We start from the raw sequence: 13,858 nt of genomic DNA on the forward strand, positions 1-13,858 counted from the left end.
TGTGTGTAGTTGAGCCCCCACATGGGCCCCGCGGGGGGCCTGAACCCCTGAACCACTCATCCACTGCGGATTAATCACACAGAATACATTACTACATGAAAGCGGCTCGTTCCCGTACGTGCATATTTGCATCTGATCCACATTCCTCGTGATTCAGTCCTGAAAATATGATTCTGCTCCATGACAATCGAGACACAGGAGTGACTGCTAACGTCTGAAACAACAGCTGCTCGTTCGTTCAGTCACGTCTAATTTTACTGTGGTAGAATACATCAAAGACTGGGCTGTTACTGTCTTCATTCGTGTTTATCAGTGCGCATCAAGGACCTTTTTAATTTTCACACACCAATCATTTCCTCATGGAGAGAGTCACTTCACTCTAAAAAAAACACTGAAAACAAATTGGGTTGTTTCCAACCCAAGGGCTGGGTAGATATAGGACAGAGCACATGTTGGGTTAATTTAACCCAGCAAATTGGGTTGTTTATTTAACCCAGCTTAGTTGATTCATTTTTACTATAAAACTAGCTGCTTTTTTTTTTTTGTACTTCATACAATAAATAATGTCTACGTACTAAATTAAATCCTCTAAACTTTTTTAAAATGCTCGATACAACCACTGGCTTGCATGATAATTCCTTTATTTTCAATTATATCTTACGTGGTATTTTCATAGTATATTTTAAATCATTTTAATACATATTGACAACATTTAAGCTTGTTTAACAAATATTAGAAGTAAAATTCAAGTGTTCAGGAGCTGGGTTGCACAAAAACTACCCAAACACTGGGTTGCACAAAAACTACCCAAACACTGGGTTGTTACGTCTGACCCAGGAGCTGGGTAACACGAAAACTACCCAAATACTGAAAAAATAACTGAAAAACATGCTCAACCCAGGATTTGGGTAAAAATAACCCAAGATAGTTTAGAGTGTTCCCTTCCTGACTGTACGAAGGCCTGGGTTATTGATTCAGATCTCCATAAGCTTTCTGAATCACTGGTAAGATCATCGATCAGGCCCTCGGGAACGAGAACAACACTTTAGCATGCTTATGCTTTAAGAGAATATGCTTCAGTGTGAAGTGAAAGGAATACATTGCATGTGTATAATAGTTTACATTTATATTAAATGCATTTAGTTGAACTTTAAGGTGCCTTTTTGACCACTTTTAGCATTTATGGTAAACTAAAATGTACTTTAATGTAACTAAATTGCAACTTCGTCATTACAAATATATTTAAATGCATGACATGCATTTTGTAATCTTGAATGTTAAAATGTAGTTCTTTACAGTGCGCTAGATGCTAGTCAACACATCAAAATAGGTGCACTTCTTTAAAGCACGACAAAAAGATTATTAGAAAATGATTAAAAATTAAATTACATAGTGCACTTAGTGAACATAAGAAACACAGTGCATTTTCTTTAAGCCTTTTAACCCTCTGTTTTAAACTGTTCACTTCAGAAATAATCTGCCAAGTGCCATTTCATTTTCAGGTCTATGCTCAAAAATGTTATATATGGATTATAAGTACTGCATAAATATAATTTAGTACCATAAAATCCCTTAAAAATACACAATATTAAATAAAAAATGTAATCTAACTAAAATATAGTTTCAGTAATTTCATTGAAATAAAACAAAAGGTAGCCTAATTTTTGACCGACACATGAAACTTATATTTAGATTTAAAGGACAAAAGTGCACATTCAATACAATTAAGCACATCTTTTCCCCAAGAACTGGAAGCAGGAAGGTTTTTCATGTTTCCTTCTGCAGTTATGATCCTCTGAACGTATGAATATCCGTATCATCTGTGAGATTCTCCCGTGTTTCGGGGTGTTTTAGGAAGAGTCAGTCTCTCTTCCCCCGCGTCCTGTGTTCTGGCTCAAGCCTTTGAAGTTGTAGCCATTAGTAAAGAGCACTGCAATGACACTTCCTTACCTAGCACACACACACACACACACACACACACACACACACACTTCTCCCAGAGGCATTACCACCAACAGTTCCCGTCTGCCTTGCCTGGACTCACAGAGTCTCCCGTCTCTTTCATCTGCGTGTGTTGTGATGCTGTAATTATCATCACGGTAGAGCTGTGAAGGAAAGGTGTGTGTGTGTGTGTGTGTGTGTGATACGTCTCAAACAGCCACAGGTCTCAAGCTCCTCTGGGAACAGTAATTATGACGTGATTCAAGCATTCTGGGCTGTGAAAACATGGACGATTTATGATTCCCGATCGAGAGTCGGAGCCAGAGGAAGAAAACAGAGAAATCAACTCATCAAGAATTATAATGTTGTTTTTTTAAACTTTTTTTAACAAAACACTGTTACATAACATTTACTTATAATATTATTAATAAAAAGTAGATAAATAAATAAACAAACAAAAAACAACAAGAATGATGGGAGTCAGGGCTCGACATTAACGCTTGCAAGTGAGTTTTTGAAGGGGCGAGTGAAAGAGAATTTAACTTCGTATCCTGATGAAAACGTCAATAACACACACTAAATAAATGTTTTGGTGATTCCCTAGTTATTGTAATTATTAAGTCACTTACATTTTATACACGATATTGACTGATTTTGTTCTGCTTCAGCAGCGAAAATAGTTCCAAACAAAGATCACGGCAGAACCGTAGCGCATCTCACACCAACAATTTACTGAATGATTCAGCGTTTTGAACGAATCGATTGAGTCAAAGATTCAATGACTCATTCATAAACAGCTGCCTCATTACTGAATGATTCAGTGTTTTGAACGAATCGATTGAGTCAAAGATTCAATGACTCATTCATAAACAGCTGCCTCATTACTGAATGATTCAGCGTTTTGAACGAATCGATTGAGTCAAAGATTCAATGACTCATTCATAAACAACTGATTAATTCCTGAATGAATCAGCATTTTGAACGAATCGTTTTATTGAATGACTCAATGACTCTCATTAAGACGGTCACCTGCCGCCACCTACTGGTGGTTTAGTTTCATGTTTAAAAGTATCATTCTTTCCAATATTTCTTATTTGTAAACTCTACAAAAAAACAGGAACTCCCGCACACTATCAGTATTTGCAAATGAGTATCAAAATTGTATTAGCAACGTTTCAGTCTCACGACCTTACATTTAGCATATATTTAAAATGATTAGGGTAAAAAAAAGCCATTTATAAGGGTTAAAATATCATAAATATGTCAAAGCTGACTGAACACTGATTCGAATATTGCTTCAGAATAAATTATATTTATTATTTATATATTTATATTAACCCAAAAGAAATCCTTTTTTTTTCTGTGAATGTGAATTTAATGTCGAAGCCTGAGTTATAATGTAGTTTTGAAGGGAAGCTTTATTGCTTGATCTTTCAGCAGATCAACAGCTTTTGCTTTATTTTCAGCCTAATGCAAATATATAAACCCTCCTGAAATACCCTGAAGACGATTTCAATCATCTTATTTCTCACTCATGTTTTTTAGCGCATGTCTGTGCGCAAGCAAATACATTTTTTCTGCATTTCCAAGTAATATTGAGTGTAGAGATGGGTTTTTCTGCTCTGGCGAGGTGTTCCCCATGAAGTTTCATTTTGAATATTTGCTTTTGAAATCACAGGTTTCAGGAGTTTTTCATCTTTATTTACAGCCGTTTTTATTTGGCTTCTCTTTTAAATGTCTGTCCCTTGTTTTGAAAGTGTTTATGATTTATTATTTCAATAATAATGCGCTATTCTAAGTGTGTAATTCCTCCAGACCGCAGTACAAACACTCATTGTGCTGTTTCCTGTGTGTGTTTTGATGGGATTGTGACACTTGCGGGTCTGTGTGAAGTTATTGCTCGTACTGTAAACAGGCCGGTTATGAGTTATGAGTTATTACTCATGATGATGCGGTGATGAATGAACTTGTCTTTGTTTGCTGGCTCTTTATCAGTCATCTGGTTCTAGAAGTTAATATTTAGCTAGCCAAGATTTATTGAAGTATTTTGAAGAGCGCGTAATTGAATATCATCATTTTATTGTATGAAGATGTATTTCATCACAGACAGAATAACTAAACTGTTGTTGCCTGTAAATTATGCCACAGTTATTTATATGCTCATAGATTTTTATAAGAATGAACTCCTAATAAATTGAATTTCACAAACATGTTTACTTCTCGATCTAAATGAGGATATTTGTGTTTAATCTGAATTGATGAATTCACTTCACCTTTTCGGCCATTTGTGAATTATAAGTTCTGGTGATGAGTTGAAACTCTGAGAGCAGTGTTGAGGCGCACTGATGATAAAACATGGAGATTATCGATCAACACGAGTCGCAGCTGGAGAATATTTCTGCTATTATGGCTAATAATGATGATAATCATGAGCAGGAATGAGGAGGTCAGGAGATCTTCCTCTGTTCTGGCCGTCAGCGCACACACACACACACACACACACACACGCGCGCGCTTGATGGGGGTTGAGTGTGTTTAAACGTGCCTCTGTTGTTATGTCTGCGTTCCCTTTGAAGCTCCTCAAACCTCCAATTAAGTGGCACTCATTTTCCCATCTCCCAGATCTCAGATTATTTCCAGATTGTGTTGCAGGGACTCGTGGTGTCAGGCGTAACGCGTCACGTCTCCTTTAAGAGCCGTCGAAATGAAATTGACCTCGATTCTAATAAGCCCACGCACATTTACCCTCAAGACAACAGGAATAGACACACAGCCTTTTAAGACCACTGTGGAAATTTTGCTCATCTCACTTTCACTCACTCAGGAAGTGGAGTTTGTTCTCAGTTACAGTAATCTGTGCACACACACAAACACACACACACACATTAGTTCAGGGATCGAAACATTCTCGAAATGTTTCTTATTTTGAATATTTTCCACAATCTCATCCACACTGTTTTATTAAGAGGTTAAAGTGATCTGTACCTGTGAAGCGTCTCGTCTTCATGTTGTCTTCATGCAAATGATATTTTGTGAACTGGAAACCTTTTTAAAGGCTGAAATCATTGAGCGTATCAGTGACGTTTCATTAGCGCTTCTCCAACGCCCCGTTTTGACTGTCAGTGGATCAACAGATCAAATGTGGACGCTAGTGATGGCTTTACCATATTGATTTCTTGTAATTTTACTTAAAAGTTGTTCTAAAAACAAGTCTAATTCTCATTCTTGATTAAAAGTGATCAATTAATGGATTATTAGTTTATTTTCGCCTTTCGATCAAGTGAAAACTCTAGGTTTCTAGGTGGCTAATCAAATGTAAGTAAATGAGTGATCATGTGACTCTTCAGATGTTCTTGATGATCATGTTCTCCAACATCATCCAAAGAGTTGTTCCTTAAAAACGCACTTTCTTCAAGCATTATCACTGAAGACCAAAGGCAATGAAATCAATCAAAAGCAATGCCAGCATAAAGAGTGTAAAATCACGGCAGCGCACTCGTCGTACACAACACACACCCGAGATTAAAGACGTATCACTCAAAGCGCTGGCCTCTAAAAGGACCTCTAATTTCCGCTTCAAAAAAAGCACTTCGATTTTTAAAGCAAAGAATACATTAGACGTCAGTGTTAGAGAGCGCTCGTGTCCCTCACCGGACGAATCCCTGCGTTCCCGACAAACAAACGCTGGATAAAAGGAAGGAACCACATGCTAATAGACTTCATGCTCTGATATATCATTTCCATGTTTCTTTGATTCTATATGAACACTGCGCTGCCATTGCAGTGAAGTTAATTTGTGCTTGTGTGTGGAAAGCCATCGTGTTAAAGACGACACCGCCTAAAACTAACTTTTCCCAAGAGCCGCTGACTGAAGGAAATCTACCGGCCATGAAGCAGTTCTGCAAAAAAACAGGCAGTAATGGCACCAGGATTAGATGTGAACATTCACAATTCTCTATTCCAATTTCAAGACCACAGCTAAAACTAACTAATATAACAAAGATATAAATGAAATAAACAGTGCTTTTCATGTTTTTCAGGTAGGTCTGATATTTAAGTAAGCAAATGTAAAATAACACTACATAGTCTTCACTGTATAAATTAAACATACTTATTAGTTAATCTTTTTTAAAGTGACAAGTTATTGTCAAGAGCAGTGAGTGATTTTTTTTCTTTGTCCTTTGTTTTATTTAACATTAATTAGAGGAATATTAGGCTACTGTCACTTTAAGAGTGAATGCACTGATCAAATATACTGATACACATGTTTTCTTTTTCAACCGTTTACATTCACTTGAGACATAACCCGCTTTGTTTACTAGGATACTTGCTATTTTTTTGACATAATTTTGTGTGAGTTTGTCCTGTTGTGCAAGAAGACGTGAAAGCGAGCTCAGTTTAGCATTTGCACGCGTCTGAGACTACATTTTTACTACTGGTGGGGGAAAAAATCGATTCTGTTCAGTATCGTGATATTTTGCGCACGCAATTATATCGATACAGTAGCGCAAAGTATTGCGATATTTAATTATAAAATTATCTGTTTTACTTTCTGGTTTTCTCAGAGTTTACTCTGATCATTTACATTTGCGTATTACATCCACAAGGTGGCGCTTGTTGCGGTGCTTTGTTGTCGTACATTCGACAGCAAATTCAAATGAAAATGGCTTCAATATTACTGTTGTACACAACGCTCCGTCTTCTTTCAAATCGAAAGTGTGGGTAAATTTTGGTTTTATGATTATTCTCAGGTTATGTGACTCTATTTACTTCTGCTTTATGTTACTCTATTGTATTTAAATAATTTTAAGTTATGTGCTGGGAACTATTTTTCACTGCTTGAGAACATTTGTTGAAATCGCCCCCTAAACACTCATTCACTAAGTTAGGCCTATTCCCTAAGTTTGTCCACTAATACTGTTCACTCACTTGAAGGAGTGAATGAAAACGAGTAAGCGTATTCGGACAGGTGTTGAGCGTACACTAACCTACATTCATTAATGCTGTGCAATGTGGGACAGAGACGCGATCTGACGCGCGTCCCATTTTCTCACAAATCTCTACGTTCATTTAAGACTTTATTTAAATCATTTAAGATTGCTCTTATGAGAACACTCGACAAAACAGACATTTTGGCATGATTTGTGTGTTATGGTTTGTTCAAGCCTGAAATAGAACTCGATACTGACGCGCGTCTTTTCTGTGGGTCGTGTGTGTGTGTGTGTGTGTGTGTAATACAGGCAGGATTTAATAATACTAAGGTATTAAGGATACTGCGTAATTGCGTTAAACATTTTTAGCGCTTTAAGCTTTTTTTGTTTGTTTTTGTTGCGGTGCCACGGTGGGGAAGTGATGAAACCAGTGTTGGGACTGAACAACGTGTAACACAGACTATTGTAGCAAGCCTAGAGCTTACCATTCATGTGAGAGGTCTCCTATTCAGAGAATAATTATGTCCGGTCCTGTAATAAGGTCCTGTGTCCTGAATGTTCAAGAACAAGTTTTCAAGTTTTTGCTCTACCCTCCTAAGTTTTTGCACTTCAGTTAATGTGTAGAAGATAATGTTTACAGAATTAAATGTGACATTTAAAGTGAGTTGAGCGGTGTTGTTTTCCTAATTTTTTGTAATGTCTTTGGATTATATGGGGGACATGAATCGAAATATCGCAGAATTGAATCGCAATACTTACTGTATTGCAATATATTGAGAATCGCAATATTATTGAATTATGGCCCAAATATCGCAATACTATCGAATCGTCACATTTTTGCCAATTCCCACCCCTAATTTTTACTTGATTTTTAATCATGTTTGGCGCTTGGTGAGTTGTAATTTTAAGCCCTGCTTGTTCCTCAAATCGCCTCAGCAAACGTTTTTTTTGTCTTCCAGCAAAATATTGAAATGTCTGTAGAACGAGATGCATTGCGAAACGAAATTGTGCAATATGAATATGTATGGTGGAACTGCTAGACTTTTCTTTGTGAGACTCGCCCAGTGTTTTACATTCACTATATCGATTCTTTGTTTCCCCCAAAATTAACAAAATTGTGCAGGGAATTTTTTTTTAAATTTGGGGGTCAATTAAACAGCCATGATTATGTGAAAAGTGTTTATTTCAGCATAACATTTAGATCTGCTTGTGTTGCATCAATCATCATTCACGAGCTATTTGAGCATTAGCACATTGAGCATTAGAAACAATCACATGCTTTCTGTTGAGCGCATGAATGCAGTGGCCAATCAGAGGCCTTAGAAAACAGTGGCCAATCAGAGGCCACCAATCAGAGGGCCTAAAAAGCAGTGGCCAATCAGAGGCCTTAGAAAACAGTGACCAATCAGAGGCCTCCAATCAGAGGCCTTAGAAAGCAGTGGCCAATCAGAGGCCTTAGAAAACACTGGCCAGTCAGAGGCCTTAGAAAACACTGGCCAATCAGAGGCCTTAGAAAACACTGGCCAGTCAGAGGCCTTAGAAAACACTGGCCAGTCAGAGGCCTTAGAAAACACTGGCCAATCAGCGGCCTTAGAAAACACTGGACATTCAGAGGCCTTAGAAAACAGTGGCCAATCAGAGGCCTTAGAAAACAGTGGCCAATCAGAGGCCTTAGAAAACAGTGGCCAATCAGAGGCCTTAGAAAACAGTGGCCAATCAGAGGCCTTAGAAAACAGTTTTCCACTCTCACCATAAACAAGTGCAGATACGATGTAAAAGACTCATTTCGCAGTGCAGACAGCTTGAGTCGAGTCAAGTCACCCTTTATTTATACAGCGCTTTTTACTATACCGATTGTTTCAAAGCAGCTTTACAGAGATAACAGGAAAATAATGCAACAGATCAATAATATTGTTGAATATTAAATGTCCCCAACTAAGCAAGCCATAAAGTCAGCACTACGTCTTCGGTGAGTTTTTGCAAGCGTGCAGAACTCAACTGTTTAGGGAATATGATTTCTGTGCTTCAGTCCTCGGATGTGTTGAACAGGTCTTTAATGCTGAAGGTCTCACAATTTACTTTTTTTTTTTTTCTTCTTTTTTTCGCCACATAAATATGGCCACAAATCTGTCAGATTCCTCATCTCTCCCCGTCACACATGTGCTCGGCGCCCGGATGAATAGACGGCCATATGAAAGGCAGTCAGAAGTTTGGCCAAGAAATGCAGATACTTCCAGCCTTGCAACCGCCATGACACATCGTGTCAAACAACATGCTGTTAGCATTAGCAAACTGGGTTTCACATGAGTTATTGAAGGCCATTTGTAAACACAGACATGAAAGCAAACAAGCTCTTGTGCTTCTGGCCTTGATCATCAAAGGCATATCGATCAAATGCCTCCTTCCCATTGATTCTCTCAGCAAATGTATTCAACATCTGACACACTCTCTTTCAAGCACCAGACTGAAGACTGACCAGCATCTTCTTGTGTGTGTGTGTGTGTGTGTGTTTCTTGCAGTCCAACAAGGTGTCGGTGGTCCAGCCGGGGATGCATCCGCTCACACCGCTTCTCCCGTACGATCACTTCAACCCCAGTCCTACACACATTCCCACAGACGTCAGCCAGAAACCAGGTACTTCATGTCTTTAACACTGTCTCGTTGTGTAGTGTAGTACACACTGAAACTCGGAGTCAGAGTTACTCACCTCTTTAGGCATTACAAACTACTGTCAGGATTTACTGAAGATGCAGTCAACACTGTGTGTGTGTGTGTGTGTGTGTGTGTGTGTGTGTGTGTGTGTGTGTGTGTGTGTGTGTGTGTGTGTGAGCTTGTGTGTGTGTGTGTGTGTGTGTGTGTGTGTGTGTGTGTGTGTGTGTGTGTGTGTGTGTGTGTGTGTGTGTGCGCGTGTGTGTGTGTGTGTGAGTGAGCGTGTGTGTGTGTGTGTGTGTGTGAGAGAGCTTGAGTGAGTCAGTGAGTGAGCGAGCTTGTTTGTGTGTGTGAGAATCAGTGAACTGTACCAGACTCAACCACCATGACCCAACATGCTCACATGATGTTGACACGAGTGTGAAGTGTGTCATGACTGAACATCCAGGTAAAGCAGAACTCTGAACATCTGACACTCACTGTACACTTACATCACACTTACTGTACTCTTACTATACGTTTACTGCACACCTACTGTGCTCTTACTGTACTCCTACTGTACTCCTACTGTACTCTTGCTCTTACTGTACTCTTACTATACTCTTACTGTACTCTTACTGTACTCTTACTATACTCTTACTATACGCTTACTGTACTCTTACTGTACTCTTACTATACTCTTACTGTACTCTGTACTATACTCTTACTGTACTCTTACTGTACTCTGTACTATACTCTTACTGCACACCTACTGTGCTCTTACTGTACTCCTACTGTACTCCTACTGTACTCTTACTATACTCTTACTATACGCTTACTGTACTCTTACTGTACTCTTACTATACTCCTACTATACGTTTACTGCACACCTACTGTGCTCTTACTGTACTCCTACTGTACTCTTACTATACTCTTACTCTTACTGTACTCCTACTATACTCTTACTGTACTCTTATTGTACTCTTACTATACGCTTACTGTACGTTTACTTCACACCTACTGTGCTCTTACTGTACTCTTACTATACTCTTACTGTACTCTTATTGTACTCTTACTATACGCTTACTGTACTCTTACTGTACTCTTACTATACTCTTACTGTATGTTTACTTCACACCTACTGTGCTCTTACTGTACTCTTACTATACGCTTACTGTACTCTTATTGTACTCTTACTATACTCTTACTATATGCTTACTGTACTCTTACTGTACTCTTACTATACTCTTACTGTACTCTTACTATACTCTTACTGTACTCCTACTGTACTCTTACTTACTCTTACTGTACTCTTACTATACTCTTACTATACTCTTACTCTTGCTGTACTCTTACTATACTCTTACTATACGCTTACTGTACTCTTACTATACTCTTACTGTACACTTACTATACTCTTACTGTACACTTACTATACATTTACTGCACTCCTACTGTACTCTTACTTACTCTTACTTTATTCTTACTGTACTCTTACTATACGTTTACTGCACTCTTACTATACTCTTACTGTACACTTACTATACTCTTACTGTACACTTACTATACATTTACTGCACTCCTACTGTACTCTTACTTACTCTTACTCTTACTTTATTCTTACTGTACTCTTACTATACGTTTACTGCACACTTACTGCACACTTACTGCACGCTTACTGTACTCTTACTATACTCTTACTATACTCTTACTGTACTCTTGCTGTACTCTTACTATACGTTTACTGCACTCCTACTGTACTCTTACTGTACTCTTACTGTACTCTTACTATACTCTTACTATACTCTTACTGTACTCTTACTATACGTTTACTGCACACCTACTGTGTTCTTACTGTACTCCTACTGTACTCTTACTTACTCTTACTCTTACTTTACTCTTACTATACTCTTACTGTACTCTTACTATACGTTTACTGCACACTTACTGCACGCTTACTGTACTCTTGCTGTACTCTTACTGTATGCTTACTGCACACCTACTGTGCACTTACTGTAGTCTTGCTGTACTCCTGCTGTACTCCTGCTGTACTCTTACTGCACTCTTGCTGTACTCTTACTATACTTTTGCTGTACCCTTACTATACTCTTACCGCACTCTTACTGTACCCTTACTATACCCTTACTATACTCTTGCTGTACCCTTACTGCACTCTTACTGCACTCTTGCTGTACTCTTACTATACTCTTGCTGTACCCTTACTATACTCTTACCGCACTCTTACTGTACCCTTACTGTACCCTTACTATACCCTTACTATACTCTTGCTGTACCCTTACTCTTACCGCACTCTTACTGTACCCTTACTGTACCCTTACTATACTCTTGCTGTACCCTTACTGCACTCTTACTGCACTCTTACTGCACTCTTACTGCACTCTTACTGCACTCTTACTGCACTCTTACTGCACTCTTACTGCACTCTTACTGCACTCTTACTGTACCCTTACTATACCCTTGCTATACTCTTGCTGTACCCTTACTGCACTCTTACTGCACTCTTACTGCACTCTTACTGCACTCTTACTGCACTCTTACTGCACTCTTACTGCACTCTTACTGCACTCTTACTGTACCCTTACTATACCCTTACTGTACCCTTACTATACTCTTACCGCACTCTTACTGTACCCTTACTGTACCCTTACTATACTCTTGCTGTACCCTTACTATACTCTTACCGCACTCTTACTGTACCCTTACTGTACCCTTACTATACCCTTACTATACTCTTGCTGTACCCTTACTATACTCTTACCGCACTCTTACTGTACCCTTACTGTACCCTTACTATACTCTTGCTGTACCCTTACTATACTCTTACCGCACTCTTACTGTACCCTTACTGTACCCTTACTATACTCTTGCTGTACCCTTACTGCACTCTTACTGCACTCTTACTGCACTCTTACTGCACTCTTACTGTACTCTTACTGTACTCTGTACTATTGCTGTACTCGAAGCGCCATGTTTAGTGTAGTGTGTTTGATATCCCGATGGCGTTGAGCTCCAGTCATCTCAGGCGTCTCATCGGTTTCACTCTCGCAGGGTTTCGGTGAGCGGGTCTAATATTGAAAGACTATTTTTAAGGCATCTAAATGAATAATTCGATACAATGTGCTTATCGTGTGCATACATGCTTTTACATTGTACCTGGACTTAAAAATACCAGCATGTTATTAATGTATGTATATGCACATGTTGACCTTCCCTTACATGTTAACTTACTATTAAACCTACTAATACCAGCAAACTTGTCCTAATATTACCCATATCCCCCTGAAGTGTTGTACAATACAACAACACAATACGTACATTGTATCGAAGAATTATTGTTATGATGTAATTAGTAGATAAAGGCTCCTCATTTACAATTTTGTAATTTTTTGTTGTCTTTTATGATGGACATTTGAAAGCGAGTTCTTAAAAAACAACATTATTAGTGTTAGCTAGCGATCATAACCCGTAACTGGTGTTTTTGGCCATCTTTGCTATTTAGTTGCTGAATCTGGACTGAGTTCACAAACAGGATATAGAATTGTAATTTTGAAGTAAGCAAGTAAAATTAAAATGGAATTAAATTCATATGACTGCTGTACTGCGTGTTACGTTGTATATATTACAACATATGGGGTATTTCTAGAAATATTGCCCATTCATATCAGCAAATGTTTCTGGAAATACTCCATATGTTGTAATGTATATGGACCAAAATAAAATGAATACATTAATAAATGCAAAAACAAGAAAACTAGGCATTTATTTATTTGTATATTTGATATAACACAAATTAACAATGAGAAATATATTCTTACAGCATTTATGAAGCTTTTTTTAATGTTAGTTAATAAAAATGCATTAATTAATGCTAAAAGATATTAGTAAATGCTGAGATTAAGATTAATAAAAGCTGTAGAAGTATTGTTAGTTTATCCTAACTAATATTATCTAACTAAAGTGTTAGTTAACAAAAAAAAATCCAATATATTTAGTGTTTTTCGCAAATCGAATGTAAAAACAATAATGCTATTATTAAAATTGTAACATTTGTTTATATCATAGTAGTATTTGCCTCATGAGGGCTGTCAATTGAACACATTATTTTAGTACAACCTATTATTAAAATGAACGCATTGACTATTAATGCATTAAAAAAACAATGATTTGAGCTCTCAAGTCTCTTTGTGTAATAACTATACAGTGATTAAGTCGTCTACTACAGTAATGCAGTTTGAATTATTTTCATATGTTTTAAATCTCAACACATATACAGACATTTATATGAAACTGAGTGACGTGGATGAATCATTGACACTGATTTTATCTATAACATGCAT

The 13,858-nt window shown here is 37.7% G+C and overlaps 1 protein-coding gene across 1 annotated transcript in view; it reads left to right on the forward strand.

Moving 5' to 3' along the window:
- tcf7 (transcription factor 7) overlaps window positions 1-13,858 on the forward strand; it is a 77,201-nt gene that overhangs the window by 12,117 nt on the left and 51,226 nt on the right. Inside the window, exon 2 of the mRNA XM_077224751.1 lies at window positions 9,392-9,506. Within this exon, the coding sequence (XP_077080866.1) occupies window positions 9,392-9,506 (115 nt within the window). The remainder of the gene's footprint in view (window positions 1-9,391; window positions 9,507-13,858) is intronic.

The sequence above is a fragment of the Siphateles boraxobius genome, unplaced genomic scaffold (genome assembly GCF_051911475.1).
Source record: "Siphateles boraxobius isolate OS27281-9 unplaced genomic scaffold, OSU_SipBor_1 92, whole genome shotgun sequence".
In the NCBI taxonomy this organism is placed as follows: domain Eukaryota; kingdom Metazoa; phylum Chordata; class Actinopteri; order Cypriniformes; family Leuciscidae; genus Siphateles; species Siphateles boraxobius.